Source organism: Oncorhynchus mykiss, chromosome 11 (assembly GCF_057628025.1).
Source record: "Oncorhynchus mykiss isolate SJ-2025 chromosome 11, ASM5762802v1, whole genome shotgun sequence".
NCBI classification, from domain to species: Eukaryota; Metazoa; Chordata; class Actinopteri; order Salmoniformes; family Salmonidae; genus Oncorhynchus; species Oncorhynchus mykiss.
In genome coordinates, this window is record NC_143032.1 from 45392536 (window position 1) to 45412165 (window position 19630).

At 42.6% G+C, this 19630-nt stretch overlaps 1 protein-coding gene across 5 annotated transcripts in view; it reads right to left on the reverse strand.

Annotated features, from left to right (window-relative positions):
* Positions 1-5110: 5110 nt before the first annotated feature.
* edil3a (EGF-like repeats and discoidin I-like domains 3a) overlaps positions 5111-19630 on the reverse strand; it is a 260282-nt gene continuing 245762 nt past the window's right edge. For all 5 annotated transcript variants that reach the window (XM_036935506.2, XM_036935505.2, XM_036935507.2 and 2 more), the window contains 2 exons: positions 14965-15120; positions 5111-8818 (listed from right to left, as the gene is read on the reverse strand). In XM_036935506.2, the coding sequence (XP_036791401.1) occupies positions 8669-8818; positions 14965-15120 (306 nt within the window). In that variant the 3' untranslated portion in view covers positions 5111-8668. The remainder of the gene's footprint in view (positions 8819-14964; positions 15121-19630) is intronic.

Here is a 19630-nt window from a genome sequence, read left to right on the forward strand (position 1 = left end):
GATCTGGGGCTGTTTTTCATGGTTCGGGCTAGGCCCCTTAGTTCCAGTGAAGGGAAATCTTAGCGATACAGAATACAATGACATTCTAGACGAATCTATGCTTCCAACTGTGTGGCAACAGTTTGGGGAAGGCCCTTTCCTGTTTCAGCATGATAATGCCCCCCATGCACAAAGCAAGGTCCATGCAGAAATGTTTTGTCAAGATCAGTGTGGAAGAACTTCACTGGCCTGCACAGAGCCCTGACGCCAACCGCATTGAACAACTCTGCAATGTATTGGAACATGCCTGCGAGCAGGCCTAATCACCCAACATCAGTGACCGACCTCCCTAATGCTCTTGTGGCTGAATGGAAGCAAGTCCCCTCAGCAATAGTGGAAAGCCTTCCCAGAAGAGTGGAGACTGTTATAGCAGCAAAGGGGGGGACCAACTCCATAATAATGCCAATGATTTTGAAATGAGATGTTCGACGAGGAGGTGTCCACATACTTCTGGTCATGTAGTGTACTTTAGCCCCTTGACTACACCTTCAGTTAGTCAAGGAACTCCTTCCTTCAGTTTTTCAAGGACAAGATCGCCAAAATAAACTCATCACTGACTGATCAATCTCCCTCAGCCACCCCTCCCCCTGTCAACCTCCCAACTGACACCCCTGAAACTCAGATCTCTGAATTTGCCCCTATTGACTTTCATAATATCTCAAAACTCATCATGTCATCCAAGAATACAACTTGCTCCCTGGATCCTCTCCCAACTATTCTCATCAAAGCCTGCCTGCCCTCACATCGACAACTTCTTCATCGCCCATGGAACTGTCCCTCCATCGACAAAATAGCTGCAGCCCCCCCCCCCCCCCATCTCAAAAAAGTGAGGACTGGACACCACCATCCTCAATAACTTCCACCCCATTTCCAACCTCCCCTTCCTAGCCAAGACCCTTCCTGTCTGGTTTCCACCCCCTCCACAGTACTGAAACTGCTCTCCTCAAAGTTACCAATGACCTCCTCACATCTGCTGATGCTGATGCCCTCAACATCCTAATTCTCCTTGACCTGAGTGCCACTTTTTTTTTCTTCATATCCTCCTCACCAGGCTTGGGATCTGGGTGTTGATGGCACCCCACTCTCCTGGCTACAATCATACCTCACAAACCGGACCCAATACAATGACACCCAGATCTACCTCTGCACCAAATCCCTCCTCAACCCGCCTATGACCCACATAGAATCGTTCCCTCACCAAAGCCGGCAACCTCACCACTGTCTATCCCTCCATGCACACTACCTCGGTGTCATTCTGGACATCATGGACTGTCCTTTGACCACCACATAAGACAGACTGTCAAATCCTCATTCTTCCACCTCCTCAACATTGTCAAATTTTGCTCCTTTCTCTCCTGTCCTGCCGCTGAAACATGCATTCATCTCCTCCCATCTTGACTACTGCAACTCACTACTTTCCGGCATCAACTCAAGCTCCCTCTATAAGCTCCAAACGGTTAAAATCTCTGCAGCCCGACTCCTGGCAGCACATCCACTGGATTCCTCGCTCCCAACACATTGATTACAAGATCCTCCTTCTGACCTCCAAAACCCTTCACCACCTTGCCCCCCTTACCTCTCAGACCTTCTTCTCCCATACCAACACACACGTGCACTCCGTTACACCACAGCAGGCCACCTTGTCATCCCCGGGTGGAAGCTCCAGCGTTTCTGCGACAGGGCCTTCTCCAGGGTTGCTCCTAGGCTCTGGAACTCCTTCCTTCCAGCCATCCATGACTCGGAGTCCATCACTATATATTAGCAGTACCTAACTCAAACCCTTACCCTACCTCTTACCGTAAACCGGGTTTGTATCCTAACCCCAATCCCACCCTTTACCCTAAACTGGGTTTGTATCCAAATCCCAACCCTACCCTGCCCAAACACTGATCCATCGCACTCTTTCCCTTCTTTGAACCCACCCCTCTCTTTATTAATGATGTTGTTAAGTCTGACACTTTGTTTTTCTTTTCATTTCTACAATTGTTAAGCAACTTTGGGTCCTTGAAAGCGCTATAAGTCCCATCTATTATTATTACAACAGTGATTTATAGCCCTGAAATACAGAGACCATCTGTAATAACAGATAGGCGTGATTCGTAACTGCATTTACATTATATTTTAGTCACGTATCCAGAGCAATTTACAGTTAATGCATTCATTTTAAGATTATTTTTTCTCAATAAAGTAGCTATCAGCAAAGTCAGAGCTTTTAAGGGGGGAAAAGTAAAGTGTGAGTGTTAGTTATTTCGGAGGGGGGGGGGGGGGGTCAGGGTGAGAAGGGGGTTTTGTGGGATTATTTAAGATATTCTTTAATTGATTGGATTTATATGCCGGTGCTTTTCTACCAACTGAGGTACTCAAAGCACTTTTCGTAGTAGGAGGAAACTCACCTCATCCACCACCAATGTGTAGCACCCACCTGGGTGATGTAGGGCAACCATTTTTTGACAGAATACTCACCACACATCAGCTATCAGATGGAGAGGTGAGGAGTGATATTCCAATCAGGAATGAGGGGGATGATTATGTGGCCATGATGGAATAGCGCCAGGTTGGGAATTTAGCCAAGATACCGGTGTTAAAACCCCTCCTCTTTTTAATGACCACACCCATTTTAATGTCCCATCCAAAAGACGAACACGCCTACGCAGGGCAATGTCCCCTTCACTGTCCTGGGGCATTGGGATCTCCTTAGACTAGAGGCAAGAGTGCCCTCTACTGGTCTTCCAACACCACTTCCAGCAGCATTGGATCTCCCATCCATGGACAGGCCAGGACTGGCTATGTTTAGGAAGGTCCTGGTTGGGTTTCAGATGTTTTCGGGAAGATGGACAGGGACTCTGCTGTCCTACTGTAGCTTCAGGGGGAAGCTGGTTCCACCATTGGTGTGCCAGGACAGAGAAGAGCTTGGACTGGGCTGAGTGGGAGCCTGCACTCCCATAGGAGGGGCAGGGCCAAGAGACCAGAGGTGGCAGAATGGAGTGATCGGGTTTGGGGTGTAGGATTTGAGCTTAGCCTGAAGATCGGGAGGGACAGTTCCTCTCACTGCTTCGTAGGCAAGTACCATGCTCTTGTGGTGGATGTGGGCTTAGACTGGAAGCCAGTGGAGGTCAAATATACAATAGTTACTTACCAAGATGACATTGGATATTCCTGATTGACATAATTACAGTTTGACTTAAATTGGCTGGAAAATCCATGGCAATACTTAAAAATGGCTGTCTAGCAATGATCGACAACCAACTTGACAGAGCTTGAAGAATGACAAAAATAACAATGAGCAACTATTGTACAATCCAGGTGTGCAAAGCTAATAGAGGTGTACCCCAAAATACTTGCAGCTGTAATCACTGCCAAAGGTGATTCTAACATACAGTTGAAGTCTGAAGTTAACATACACCTTAGCCAAATATATTTAAACTCAGTTTTTCACAATTCCTGACATTTAATCCTTGTAAAAATTCCCTGTCTTAGGTCAGTTAGGGTCACCTCTTTATTTTAAGAATGTGAAATGTCAGAATAATAATAGAGAGAATGATATGTTTCAGCTTTAATTTTTTTCATCACATTCTCAGTGGGTCAGAAGTTTACATACACTCAATTAATATTAGGTAATATTGCCTTTAAATTGTTCAACTTGGGTCAAACTTTTCGGGTAGCCTTCCACAAGATCCCCACAAAAAGTTGGATGAATTTTGGCCCATTCCTCCTGACTGAGCTGGTGTAAATGAGTCAGGTTTGTAGGCCTCCTTGCTCGCACACACTTTCTGCCGAACAAATGTTCTATAGGATGGTGTTCTCCGGCATGCAAGCCCTCCCCTTTTCCCTCCAAACATAATGATGGTCATTATGGCCAAACAGTTCTATTTTTGTTCCATCTGACCAGAGGACATTTCTCCAAAAAGTACGATCTTTGTCCCCACGTGCAGTTGCAAACTGTAGTCTGGCTTTTTTATGGCGGTTTTGGAGCAGAGGCTTCTTCCTTGCTGAGAGGCCTTTCAGGTTATGTCGGAATAGGACTCATTTTACAGTGGAAATAGAAACTTTGTACCTGTTTCATCCAGCATCTTCACAAGGTCCTTTGCTGTTGTTCTGGGATTGATTTGCACTTTTCGCACCAAAGTACGTTTGTCTCTAGGAGACAGAACACGCCTCCTTCCTGAGCGGTATGCTGGCTGCGTGGTCCCATGGTGTTTATACTTGCGTACTATTGTTTGTACAGATGAATCTGGTACCTTCAGGCATTTAGACATTTCTCCCAAGGATGAACCAGACTTGTGGAGGTCTACAATATTTTATGTCAATTAATCTAACTAAAGCTTCTAAAGCCATGACATAATATTCTGGAATTTTCCAAGCTGTTTAAAGGCACAGTCAACTTAGTGTATGTAAACTTCTGACCCACTGGAATTGTGATACAGTGAATTATAAGTGAAATAATCTGCCTGTAAATAATTGTTGGAAAAATTACTTGTCATGCACAAAGTAGATGTCCTAACCGACGTGCCAAAACAATAGTTTGTTAACAAGAAATTTGTGGAGTGGTTGAAAAATGAGTTTTAATGACTCCAATCTAACTGTATATGGACTCAGGTGGTTGAATACTTATCTAATCAAGATATGAGTGTTTTATTTTTCATAAATCTTAAAAACAAAGTTTTCTTCCACTTTGACATTAAGGTAGTTTGTGTTGATCATAGAAAAAAAAAGACAAATCATTTTTAAGCTCAATTTGTAACACTACAAAATGTGGAAATTGTGAAGACGCTATCTCCCTATAAGCACTCCGATATAATTTAATCATTACTGGACAATGCATTTCCACATTTGGCCTTTGAATCATGTTTTGATCTCCTGCCACAGCCAAGAAAATGAAAATTAATGTGCTACAAAGGAAATAAGCATGGCAGCCTAAGGTAAATCAATGAAGACGACACGCTGCAGCACAGCTACGTGAAATTAGATGCTGGGAGAAAGTAGAGCATGACCACAGAGAACAAGAGAAGAGCATTATATTATTAAAGTAGGGTAATGTGACACCTTTTGCGAGCAAAAAGAAGGCAAGCCATTTGATTCACAGACATCTTTTTTATTGGTCAAACAGAAAGACCGAAAAAGCAGAATCCTTTCTCAGCTGTACACAGTCGTAGTTTCTGACTCTCTCTTCTGCAGGCGTGGACTAATTAGCATATCATTGGTACACTTTTCTATATAGCGCTTGATACTCAGACTGAGTAGACACAGAAACACAAAATTGACTTATTGGTTCCCCTTCACCAGTTAGCAAAGGTTTTACAATGCACCAATGGTGAGTGCAAGGTAAAAGACCTGTAACAATGTTATGACTAAATGTGCCTGTGGACATGGACATATTTGATACTGTATCCCTCCTCATACATTGGGGAGAACAAGTATTTGATACACTGCCGATTTTGCAGGATTTCCTACTTACAAAGCATGTAGAGGTCTGTAATTTTTATCATAGGTACACTTCAACTGTGAGAGACTGAATCTAAAACAAAAATACAGAAAATCACGTTGTATGATTTTTAAGTAATTAATTTGCATTTTATTGCATGACATAAGTAATTGATACATCAGAAAAGCAGAACTTAATATTTGGTACAGAAACCTTTGTTTGCAATTACAGAGATAATACGTTTCCTGTAGTTCTTGACCAGGTTTGCACACACTGCAGCAGGGATTTTGGCCCACTCCTCCATACCGAACTTCTCCAGATCCTTCAGGTTTCGGGGCTGTCGCTGGGCAATACAGACTTTCAGCTCCCTCCAAAGGTTTTCTATTGGGTTCAGGTCTGGAGACTGGCTAGGCCACTCCAGGACCCTGAGATGCTTCTTATGGAGCCACTCCTTAGTTGCCCTGGTTGTGTGTTTCGGGTCATTGTCATGCTGGAAGACCCAGCCACGACCCATCTTCAATGCTCTTACTGAGGGAAGGAGGTTGTTGGCCAAGATCTCGCGATACATGGCCCCATCCATCCTCCCTTCAAGACGGTGCAGTCGTCCTGTCTCCTTTGCAGAAAAGCATCCCCAAAGATTGATGTTTCCACATCCATGCTTCACGGTTGGGATGGTGTTCTTGGGGTTGTACTCATCCTTCTTCTTCCTCCAAACACGGCGAGTGGAGTTTAGACCAAGAAGCTCTATTTTTGTCTCATCAGACTACATGACCTTCTCCCATTCCTCCTCTGGATCATCCAGATGGTCATTGGCATACTTCAGACGGGCCTGGACATGCGCTGGCTTGAGCAGGGGGACCTTGCGTGCGTTGCAGGATTTTAATCCATGATGGCGTAGTGTGTTACTAATGGTTTTCTTTGAGACTGTGGTCCCAGCTCTCTTCAGGTCATTGACCAGGTCCTGCCGTGTAGTTCTGGGCTGATCCCTCACCTTCCTCATGATCATTGATGCCCCACGAGGTGAGATCTTGTATGGAGCCCCAGACCGAGGGTGATTGACCGTCATCTTGAACTTCTTCCACTTTCTAATAATTGACCCACCAGTTGTTGCCTTCTCACTAAGCTGCTTGCCTATTGTCCTGTAGCCCATCCCAGCCTTGTGCAGGTCTACAATTTTATCCCTGATGTTCTTACACAGCTCTCTGGTCTTGGCCATTGTGGAGAGGTTGGAGTCTGTTTGATTGAGTGTGTGGACAGGTGTCTTTTATACAGGTAACGAGTTCAAAACAGGTGCAGTTAATACAGGTAATGAGTGGAGAACAGGAGGGCTTCTTAAAGAAAAACTAACAGGTCTGTGAGAGCTGGAATTCTTACTGGTTGGTAGGTGATCAAATACTTATGTCATGCAATAAAATGCAAATTAATTACTTAAAATTCATACAATGTGATTTTCTGGATTATTGTTTTAGACTCCTTCTCTCACAGTTGAAGTGTACCTATGATAAACATTACAGACCTCTACATGCTTTGTAAGTAGGAAAACCTGCAAAATCGGCAGTGTATCAAATACTTGTTCTCCCCACTGTATGTCATGCTGACATCTCCATTGGTTAGTAACGATCCCATTGTGTGAAAAGCGCACACAGACAGCGATCAAGAAGACAACGTTATGGACACAGAAACTTCTTGACAAGATATACTCACAAATAGCTTGATCAAAAGCCAAGATATTTAAAAAATTAAATAAAAACCATTATGCACAGCCAAATATATCCATTATAAAAAGTGAGTTGCATGGCATGATGCTAATGCTGTGTCCATGGATCTAAGAAATATTAGACTTGCATGATGCATGTCATGATACTTTCAAATGCAACACTGAAATAGTGACATACTTTAATTAATAACTGATAATGTTAATTGTACAGATATTTAAATATTCAAAGTTCTTACATGTATTCATATTCTTGTGAAAACGCACGAATAAAAAGCTATTTGTGTGATAGATTTTTTTATATAATTTGATTTATTTCATTAGCATGGTAATGTCTGCACACACAAAATTTTGTAAAATATTATTATTCAAAGGAGGGCTTACTCTTTGTGTGGGTATGGATGGGTGACTTCTATCCTGAGCTTTTCACGTTGATTAAAAATGATATTGTAAAGGCAGAAGGAGGATTGGGCACCAGGATACAAAAGCAGAGAAAATAAACTAAAACTAAACAATGTATACAATTCTATAAATGTGACATTCCAAGAAGATATCTTTCAAACACAAAATTTAAATGCTAATTACATTTAAATAAATTAAAGATGAGATAGAAAATTCAAGAATATTTGGACACACTTCAGTCAGCCAGCCCATCAACCTCCGTATCTATACTGCAGTGCCACTTTTGTCCTTGTTATTCGTCTAGTAGATCACTTTTAAGCTTTTGCAGTGTGTATCAGAACTATTGAGAAATGCATGTTAAACCAAACCAAAGCAATTGCTCTTAGGGAAGGAGTTTTATGTCAAACTTTTAATATCATAATTTATGCACCATGCAATTATTTAGTGTTTCACATTTAATTCAACAGCATTGAGCATTGCCATTGTATTGTATTTGCTCTATAATGTCAGTGTCAGTAATGTTAAAAGCCTGGCTTGAAGAGGTGTTATAATCCAAAGTAAATATATATATATATGTCACTGTCGTATTCAGTTGCGATAATTTAATGATTTTTGGGAAAGTTCCAAAATAAGTTTCAGTGGGGATAACAATGTCCAATGAAGCATGATAGACAGGTTTCACGTTTTCTTTGTTAAAAAGTGACACTGTGCAGTAGCTTCCAGGGCAATATGTTTAAACCACAGTGTGATTCCCCTCTCCACACTCCAATCCCCCCCCCCCCCCCCCCCATCAAATAGGTTACCCAAGTTCATTCCAAACCCAAACATAATGGGGGAAAAATCTGGAGAGGAATAAAAAGACATTGACCACAAAAATAAGAAAACAAAAAAGGGACAAAATCAGGACAAGGGCAGGTTTAAATCAAACAGCAACCCACCATAACCAAACACATATTCTTGAAAAATCCATTGGAAAATGATTTATTTTTTACAGGTTGCACAGTTTATATTGAAACACTGAATCTGGGTTAGATGATCCAGTATTAAAGGGGAGAGAGGAGGACAGGTGGACAGGTGAGGGGGAAGGGTGGTCACTCTTCCTCTGTGCATCCCAGTAACTCTGCACGCAAAGTGATCCTTCCGTACCACGACCATGGAAGGATCCGGACAAATCGGGCGTAGATGGGCGGATCTATTACATTCTTTCTGTGCGTGTCATTGTCAAAGTTTCCTTGGAACACCTGCGAAAGGAAGGACAGTGGGAATGAGTTTAAATGAATGGGGGATCTTGAACACCCACACATATCTCAGCAAGCTTGTTAGTGTATGTGAGCCTCATTATGCACAGAAGTGACATTAGAAAGGATAGACGAAGAGTGATGGGCATGCTGTGTAGTCTACATAATGCTGATGGTACATTTCCATAATACTAGGAGATATGGTCACGACCTGTGCTTTTTGTCCGTAAAAAAACACATGGCAGCGGAGTTAGCGACCTTTTGTCCGTTGCCCCACGGCAGACCATTCTTAGTGCCATAGTATCCAACAAGACCCAATAGGCAGGCAGTGTGCAAAACAACGGCCCAGAAGCAAATGATCAATCTCACCATTGATATGTAGTTAAACGTGCAAGCATGGAATATTCCAATATAAACAAGCATAATGGACGTATTGGGATGTATACTGTGTTGTTGATAATTAGAAGCCTTGTGCTTAAGTGTGGTTAATCGACAGTAGAATGATATGCAATATGGGATATATGTACCTATTGGGACAGCTTAACTAAATTCCATGATCATTTCAATTAAAAAAAAGTGTGATTATGACTATTTAATTGGAATGTAATGGGACTTGTCATCGTCATTATGTGAAATGTAAAACCGGTGGGCCGGACCCCAGCAGGTGCTGAAAACAATCTGCCATTGAGTGGTTGAAATTAGCCAACTATGACCCCTAGAAAACGTTCAACCAGAACCCTTTCTATGGAAAGTAGGCTCTCAGTCCTGTTCCTGGAGCCCCCACCAGGGTGCAAAAAATGTTTCTTACAAAATGCATTCTGATGGTCCCCAACACCAGGGATATTAAATTATGATGTTACTCTAACTGGTATGTACTGTACGTTTGGTAGGTCTGAAAAGTGAAATATTCCATTTGAGATATAGATTGACATGTTCTGCTTCATCGTGCACAGGATTTGCGTGAAGTAATGACACTTGAACAAGCCGCAGCGCATTTCCACTCAAAGAATCGTGCTTCTTACTGAAACAAGAGAGCAGTGAGAATGCCTGCATTATCCTCCCACTGAAAGCCACTTCATAGTCACTTCAGGCTGCTCAATTCCCAAATTATTCCGCAAATCGCTAATACAAACTGAGCTTATTCCCCCTCTAGGGAGGGTGACGTCTCAATGGCTTTTCTGGGGCCCTGCGTATGATCAGCAATAGCTCTCAAATCATGAGAGTCTGCTGCTGAGAGCTCGAGAATTACTGCAGTTTTAACTGAGCATGGGGGCATACTTTTTAAAATTTAACTAGGCAAGTCAGTTAAGAACAAATTCTTATTTTCAATGACGGCCTAAGAACAGTGGGTTAACTGCCTGTTCAGGGGCAGAACAACAGATTTGCACCTTGTCAGCTCGAGGATTTGAAATTGCAACCTTTCGGTTACTAGTACAACGCTCTAACCACTAGGCTACTAAAGTCTGTCACTAGGGCCCAGAGATTTTCCCAGTCCGATCACGTGGTCAGGACAAAGCCCAAAGAGGTGCACTACGATGCAAGCAAGACCTACTCTGGGTTTTCTAAAGCTAGCCAGCTTCAGTTAGCTTCACAATCCGGCTTCATCCATGTTACGAAGGTGGATATTGATCGTGCGATTGCCGTTTACTCAAGCCTGCTCGACCTGGGTTGTGGACTGCGCATTCATGTTGCACGTGGTTAGTCGAACGCCAAACTCTTCATTGAGAGAATGCTGAAACGTCAATCCATGGGTGAGCGAGTGCCACATTTTCATTTGTGTCGAAATAAAAATGAAATCAAATTCATGTAAATTCAACAGGCTATGGCGTATGAGAAGTTCTTTATTTTATTACGTATCATTAATGCCGTCTTTGGTATGCTTCGGTGTGCTTGTCAATTAAACAAGCACTTTCTTCTCCACTCCTATCGATAAAATAATTGTATTTAAGTCATACAAAATTTTTACTCTGCGTGAAGTTTCAAATGCATTATGTCATTGCTAAATGTGTAATGTGATACGGATTTTAACATTTTAAACAAATTACACAGAAAAGGCATTTGATTAAATTAACGGGATTGAACACTTTTGTGGTTACTACATCATTCCATAAGTGTCATTTCATTGTTTTGATGTCTTCACTATTATTCTACGATGTAGAAAATAGTAAAAATAAAGAAAAACCCTTGAATGAGTAGGTGTATCCAAACTTGAATGTAAACAGTATTTCTATAACTACATGCAACATATAAGTGAGTGACAGCTTGCATGTCCCTGGTTTGCTCCCGAGTGGCACAGCGGTGTAAGACACTGCATCTCAGTGCTAAAGGCATCATTACAGACCCTGGTGTGATACAGGGCTGTATCACAACCATCTGTGATCACAGTCCCATAGTGTGGCACACAATTGGCTCAGTGTCGTCTGGGTTAGGGGAGGGTTTGGCCAGGGAAGGCTGTCATTGTAAAATAAGAATTTGCTCTTAACTGATTTGCCTAGTTAAATAAAATAAATTGTTATAGTGTCCATTGGGTACCTATATGCTGACAGAGGCCTCTCCTCTCTCAATCTAGATCTAACTGCCTGCAGTCTCTGCCACACTCAGGCTCAGGAGGGGAGAGACCTGAGGAGAAAATGTACAATGCTGTGCCCAGCCAGACACCCATCCAGCCAGACACACACACAAACGTACACTATGTCTTGCGCGCAAACATACATGCATGAATGTGCACATAAAAACACACACATACTGTACGCACACAAACTCTCTGGACTTCCGATTTTCTCTCTCAGAGACAGACAGACAGAGACACAGGACTCTTAGCCCAGGCCAACCTCTCCAAGCCTGTGGCGTGACAGGAAAAGTCTCTGGAGTCCGGAAGCCTAATGTGTCCTCTAGCATTAATCACCTGCTCCACTCGACTGAGAGGTGGAAACACCTTGAAAAGTCCTATATCTGGAAAGCTCCTCACAGCTCTGTGCTGGGACACACTGATTAATATCCCCCCAGGCCTTGCTCTAAAAGATGCAGTAGAACATGAGTAAGGATAATAGGACATAGGATGATTTGATAGGATGCTTTGTTTTTGGATTGCATATTTTATTGTTTTACTACCTGTGAATAGCATCATTATAGTTTCACTGTATTCTCAGTCTGTACTCTTTTTATGGCCACAAATCCTGAGGACGAACTATAGATTTCAACACGAAGGTTGCTATGATCTTGACAGTGTATATTTTATCACTTTTCTCTCAGCCCTGCCAGGCTTGCCAAACATTTGGAATTCTTCCAGTTGTTAAAATTGAGATTGCTTGGCTGAAACTCACATGGAGTAAGCGGTGGCCCACATCCAAAGATCATCTTGTGGTTGAAATTATAAACTACTAAAGCGAGGCATTTGAGTGGTGGATGGCGAAGAGTTTTCAGGCATGGGCCTCTAAACTGAAGATGTATTTGTACATGTTGGCATAAATTGATGTGTGCCCATTGGAGGGTGATATGTGTCGTAACAAGCCAACATCATATATACAGTGACTTAGGAAGGTATTCAGACCCCTTGACTAATTCCACATATTATTACATTAGTCTTATTTCTAAAATGTATTAAATAAAACATTTGCCTCATCGATCTACACACAATACACTATAATGACAAAAGGAAAACAGATTTTAGAAATGTTAGCAAATTTTGAAAAAATGTAAAACATATACCTTATTTACATAATTATTCAGACCCTTCGCTATGAGACTCAAAATTGAGCTCAGGTGCATCCTGTTTCCATTGACCATCCTTGAGATTTTTCTACAACTTGAATGGAGTCCACCTGTGGTAAAATCAACTGATTCAACATTATTTGGAAAGGCACACACCTGTCTATGAGGTCAAAGGAATTGTCAGAGACAGGATTGTGTCGATGCATAGATCTGAGGAAGGGTACAATATTTTTTTGTAGCATTGAAGGTCCCAAGAACACAGTGGCCTCCATCATTCTTAAATGGAAGACCTTTGGACCCACTAAGACTCTTCCTAGAGCTGGCCGCCCTGCCAAACTGAGTAATCGGAGAAGGGCCTTGGTCAGGGAGGTGACCAAGAACCCGATGGTCACTCTGACAGAGCTCCAGAGTTCCTCTGTGGAGATGGGAGAACCTTCCAGAAGGACAACCATCTCTGCCACACTTCACCAATCAGGCCTTTATGGTAAAGTGGACAGACAGAAGCCAATCCTCTGTAAAAGGCACATGACATTCTGCTTGGAGTTTGCAAAGAGGCACCTAAAGACTATCAGACTACGAGAAACAAGTTTCTCTGGTCTGATGAAACCAAGAATGACATTTTTGGCCTGAATGCCAAGCGACATGTACTGTGAAGTATAGTGGTGGCAACATCATCCTGTGGGGATGTTTTTCAGCGGCAGGGAATGGGAGAGTAGCAGGGAATGGGAGACTAGCCAGGAACGAGGAAAAGATGAACGGAGCAAAGTATAGAAAGATCCTTGATGAAAACCTGCTCCAGAGTGCTCAGGACCTCAGACTGGGCGAACGTACACCTTTCAACAAGACAATGACCCTAAGCACACAGTCAAGTCAACACAGATCTGGGACAAGCCTCTGAAAGTCCTTGAGTGGCCCAGCCAGAGCCCAGACTTGAAACTGATCGAATCATCTCTGGAGAGACCTGAAAATGGCTGTGCAGCGACGCTCCCCATCCACCCTGACAGAGCTTGAGAGGATGAATGTTAGAAACTCCCCAAATACAGGTGTGCCAAGCTTGTAGTGTCATACCCAAGATGACTCAAGGCTGTAATTGCTGCCAAAAGTGTTTCAACAAAGTACTGAATACTAAAAAAAATGGATTTTGTTTTGCCATGATGGGGTACTGTGTGTAGATTGAACCCCCCCCCCCCCCGATATAATCAACTTTAGAATAACAAAATGTGGAAAAAGTCAAGGGGACTGAAAACTTTCCGAAGTTTTTATCTTCACCCTGCTCCGCATATTTTTTATTTTACCTTTATTTAACTAGGCAAGTCAGTTAAGAACAAATTCTTATTTTCAATGACGGCCTAGGAACAGTGGGTTAACTGCATGTTCAGGGGCAGAACGACAGATGGGTTAACTGCCTGTTCAGGGGCAGTTAACCCATCAGCTCAGGGGTTTGAAGTTGCAACCTTCCGGTTACTAGTCCAACGCTCTAACCACTAGGCTACCCTGCCGCATATGTAAAAAGACAGTCATTTACTGTGTTAAACTAATTTGATCACTTGTCATATGCTTATTTTGGGGATTCATGCTTCTGGGAGAATCTAGTTCACTGTAGCCTGTTAACGAGAGAATGAAAGCTGCCAGTGTGCTTTAAAGGCTTGCATATTCAAGAGATCTGTGTGTGTGTGTGTGTGTGTGTGTGTGTGTGTGTGTGTAGGTGTGTGTGTTTCCTCCCAGGTTAGCCCTGCTCTGACCAGCATCAGCAGAAGCTCCAGGAAATCCTTATCATTAAACAACCCAGCGAGAGCAGCAAAGTTAACAGGCCTTTAAAACAACAGGCCCAGGAGTGCTGCTGCTCTCCTGACAGCAGAGTGTTGTCACAGCCTCCTTCCCTTTCCGTTAGCTGGCGTGGGCGATTGGAATGGTCACATGTAATCTGTTGAAGGACCGTAAACACAATTTCAGGCAGCGTGCCGACCAGGACTGCTGGACAACGTGCCCTTATCTGATCCAGGAGCCAAGAGAAAGTCAGAGAGAGGCCTCAGCAAGCTGTGCTGAAGCCTGAGATGGGAAGGTGCAGTGCTAACACAGAGCGATGAGACTGGGTCAGAGCTTGACAACTATTAGCAGCACAATACATTTCTCCATTCATTCTGTCAATCATTGTTTTGGGTTTGATTGTTCGCTTTGGCATATATTGTATTTTTTTCTGCTCGTTGTGCTTCTCCCACTCATTCACTTTTTCATTCAATTGGATTCAATTCTTGGTTGCAAAATTAACATTTCTATTTGGATTCATTTAGGATTTTACTGCATATCAAAATAGTGTTGGCCTTTTAAATCGACTAATATTATGCTTGAGTTTTGGTGGATACTGTCCCTTCCACTACTGATGGCATGCAGGGTTTGGGTTACATGTATTTCATAGTAATGAAGTGAGGATGGCTCACCTTGTCCTTCCTCTGTTTTTCATCTTGATACACAAGCCACCTCTCTCCATCGTTGCTGTAGGCCACCTTGTAGGAGCCGACGAACTGGACATGGCCAAAGTCCTTGGCCCCCTGGGTGATGATGCCGGTGATTTTAGTAGGCAGGAGCATGTCAACCTGAGAGAGAGAGAGAGAGAGAGAGAGAGAGAAAGAAACAGGGAAAAACTTTAATTTATCACCTCCGAATTCAGCTAAACGAAAGTGTCAGATGCTCAGTTTTCTTCAAGTTCAATTATTTAGAGCTAACACTACAGTGCAGTTTTCTGACTAGTGTGTACAGAATGCACCGTTACTATCTGCTTCGCTATTACCAAGCCCATGCAATGAAGTCAATGGATTGTCAGGGTTAGCTTCCCTATATTTATTCTCTGTTAATTATGCTCAATTAGTAATGTATGGGAATTCATAATGCAGAAAATTACAAATAATTTGAATCTAAAGTGGAAGAACAGTGCATGATGAGATGGGTTTCCGTGGAGCATAAAACTGTGCATTTAGGGAGATCAAGCGAGATGTCTGAGCAGAATTATGAGCATTTTTGGTTCATCTTTTATAATTGAGCATGAATCAGAAGGAAGAGAAAAATAACCCAATGTGTGCATGTGGAATGCCTAATCATCCCAGGTGGCATCCCAAAGAGGAACCAGGGTGAAAAACGCAAATTGTCCATTCCGTCAAAGATACTGTAACATCATTTGAATCTCTTTCACATGCCAACAAAGAGGTCACTTAAATTCACGGCTTGAGGATCAAAGGCTTCAATCGTAGTTCATGAATATAAACGCTGGCATCAAGGGAATGTTTTACACACAACATGGCAACCATGACATAGTTTGAAACCATAACCACAAATGATCCAGAAGTCTGCTCTTGATTTGGTTCAATGTCAATAACACCATGAAGGTACAGTAACTGTCTTGCTAGATCCATGCACACCAATCCCCTTCATGGGGTGAAGAGAGAGCAAGAGAGGCGGTCAACAAGGAGAGAGGTAGTACAAATGAGAGTGCGAGAGAGAGAGAGATATGGATTTCCTGAGCTGGATTTATAATACACAGGAGCACATATATCATCCTACATTTCTGAATGTAATTAAATTCAACCCATTAATTTTAATTGGCCACACCCCACAGGAAGCAGAATTTGAAATTAATTTCAATTGAAGGAAGTATAATTGAATTCAAAGCAATTCAACTGATACATGAAAGTCTCATTCATTTGACAAATCTTTTATCAAAAGGATCTGCCACTTATTAATGCAAAGATTATACATACCATTTCAAATATTATTTGGATTATAACTCAGATTGTCATGAAATGTTAGATTGCTCCCTTTCCTATTGCAGTGTTTGATCTGCAGTGAAACATTAAGGGAATTATAAATGATTACAGACAACCCACAATGTGTTCTTACAATATTTATGAGAGTATTGGTAACCATACACAATGTCAAAATAAACGTGTATACAGTAGTGATGTGTAGAAAAAATAAGCCATTTGAATTTCATGGAACTTATTTAAAATGGACTTTCTTTAAGTCAAATTCAATTCCCTGTGGGGTGTGGCCAATTCAGAATTGAACCCAAGCCTGCTATATAGAACGTGATAAATGTGGGCCAAAACACAGAGACTTCTCGCTCTCTCATGTTCTCAAGACCCTCGCCTGACTATCTAATGTTACTGTACATCATCCCATACATTATATCACTATGCATTGCAACCCATTACAACATATCACAATGCATTACATGCACAAACACAGCACACAAACATGCCTCACTATGGCACGTGGTGCACATGAGCCCACATCTCCACAACATCTGTCATGAGGCCAGGAGATTGCTCCTGAGCTGGTCTTCAGTCCTGTTCTGACAGACTTTCTCCAGGGATTCAAAGAGGTTTTCACTGTAGACATCTGTTTGGAGGAGCAGGCAGGCTCAGGCCTGGGTCCCTGACTTATAGGGAACCAAAGACATGGCTTGCTGTCAATCTTTCTGTGCTCTTACAGAACAAGAGTTATGTGATATGGAGTAAGCAGCCAGCTCTTGGGGTCTGAAAACAACATAAAAAGGGTTGGCTCTCTGAGGCAGTATGATAGTTGAACAGCTATGGTCCTAATTAAAAAAATTGGTACAAGGGCACTTTACCATGATGTCATGTAGGTAATTATACACATGGGCTTACATTGTTTTATATTAAAACAGAGATACCTCCTTCAAAACCAGACCTGTACAGATGCTTCACCCCTTTGTTTAATTAAGTGTTCATGTCTGTTTTGGGAGGGGGGGACATATAAATGGGGCTTTAAATAACCTCTATTTTATAATTACAGTAATTGCAAACAGCCTTATGCATGAAGGGACACTAAAATAATGGGAGAGGCTGTGGCTGCTTCAGGGAGAAGGAATGACATGTTGCATTGTGAGGCTCGATTACCCTCCAAGCAGAGCACAGCGTAGAGGTAGTCTCATTCTGGCCAACCTGTCGAGTCTGCCACCAAAACAAAGGCCCGCTTTAAGGGGAACCTGTATTTGCGGACATAGGTAGCAGTCAACAAAGACGACCGCCTCTGGTACAGCCTGCTCCCAACACTTTCATGCCCCAAACTGATTTAAAGGGCGAGATAAACTTGTTAGAGCCAGAAGTCCCCCAAAACCCACCTTGCAACACACTTAACCCTGGCACACCGGTGGCTTTGAAGTCTTAGCGGCAACCTCTGGATCCTCGTGACAGAGAGTCACAAGAAAAAAAAATCTGAGCATTACTTTCTTTCACTCACTCCTTCTCCTCGGGTGAGTGGAAGTAGATACAAGCAACACCTCAAAGTGTCCCCCCCATCCCCTGTGTCCCCCCCAAAGAGTCCCCCCCATCCCCTGTTCTCCTCCATCACCGTCTGTTTCCCCATCAGTGGAAAAGATTCATAACATTTGGCAGAATGAATTATCCCTGCATGGCGCTTCAAGGCGACACATGCATGTGTTTCTGCAGGTCAAATAGGGAAAGAGAGAAAAAAAGAGAATATAAACTGAAAAAGAGGAGACAGAAACCCCCCCCCCCCCCCCCATCCATCTACTCATTGAGATGATTGTTTGCGTTTAACGCCCATGTTCATATTTGAAGTGCTGGTTTTGTCAGAGGGGTGAAAAGAATGCAAGGCTGCTGTAGAGGAATACAATTAGCCCCTCTACTACTCCACACTGTATACATCCGTAGCACTCTCCCTCTAGCTGAGCTAATTGAAATGTATGTGTTGAAGACTCATTTAAATCTACACTGCTCATATAACCTCACCCAATTTCTAGACTGTTGGAAGTGTGTGTGTGTGGAGTGTCCACAGACCAAACGGCAGGAGCCGGGGTAGTGTACTGTAAGTACAGCTCACACAGGCATATGGACGCAACAGGATGATATCACGGCCCATCAACGCCACGATGGGGTCGCCATCATTAAAGCTTAAAGCAGAGGTGTGAGAAGGAATAGGTCAATTCCCATGATTTTTCCATAACGTGGCATCTGTGCTCAGAAAACTGGATAGAAATGTCTCTTATTGTATCTTAGCAGGGGTCCCTGTATTTGAATAAAACATCACAGTATCGCGACATGCAAACATAATGCTTTTGAGATGCATCATTATGAAGGGAGAAAAAAAGAGTTGTGCAAGTTTCGATATGCCAAATGTTTGAGGCAATACAGATCAAGGCTTGGTGAAAAAGCACCAAGCACCCTTGCATCAGTTCGAAAAAGCACCAAGCAGGGTTCTAGAATACCACCTCAAAGAATTTAACAGGTCAAACCAAATGCTCTGGGAAAGCCTTTTGAACATGTGGTCATGTCGAGCCTTAAGCCTGTTGATTGGATAATCACAGTCTTGATTCTAACTCCAGGCAGCACTCAGGCCGGCCCAACTGGGAGACACCGCGTGAGAGTATAAGAGTGAAACACCTAACACACATGCACACCCACACACACAATCCCAACTCCTTTCATGACTACCGTTTCCACTTGAGGTGGCGAGATGTCAAATCACATAAGGCGTCTGCTGAGCACTGACATGGCGAAATGTGGGTTCTGTCCAGTAAGAAGTGTGGACACCTCTGTTACCTTGGGGCCTAACTCACAGCGGAGATACAGCCACAAACTAAAAAGTCTCTGCACTGGCTGTATTGGTGTGAGACCAGCCAGCCACTGCCAGGATGTGCTAAATGCCAAACATGCAAAAACAGGACTTCCTGCTCACTCTGATATCGACCAGAGTGAAATGCTTTTAAATGTTTCACGTCGCCTTGCCCTCCTAGTGCAAAAGTCTAATAACAGTTGCAGTTGTGGCGTGTACCGAATCCACTTTAGGAAAAAACTTTAGGAAAAAAGTAATGTCAAGTGTTGATTAGAAAAACTTGGCTATGTTAAAAAAAAAATGATTTTTTTTTTTTGACAGCTTCCCCTGCTGGTAAGACTGGCACAAAGTGAGCTAATAAAAGTGTACATCTTTAAACCAGACTGGTAGTCTTTAGCATTACAGTAACAGTGAATCCATCCCTCTTGCAAAGATTGCGTCATCATCCCCTTCTTTTGAGGAAGACGACTGATTAAATATTTTATGAATCAAATGTTTTTTTGCATGTGTTAA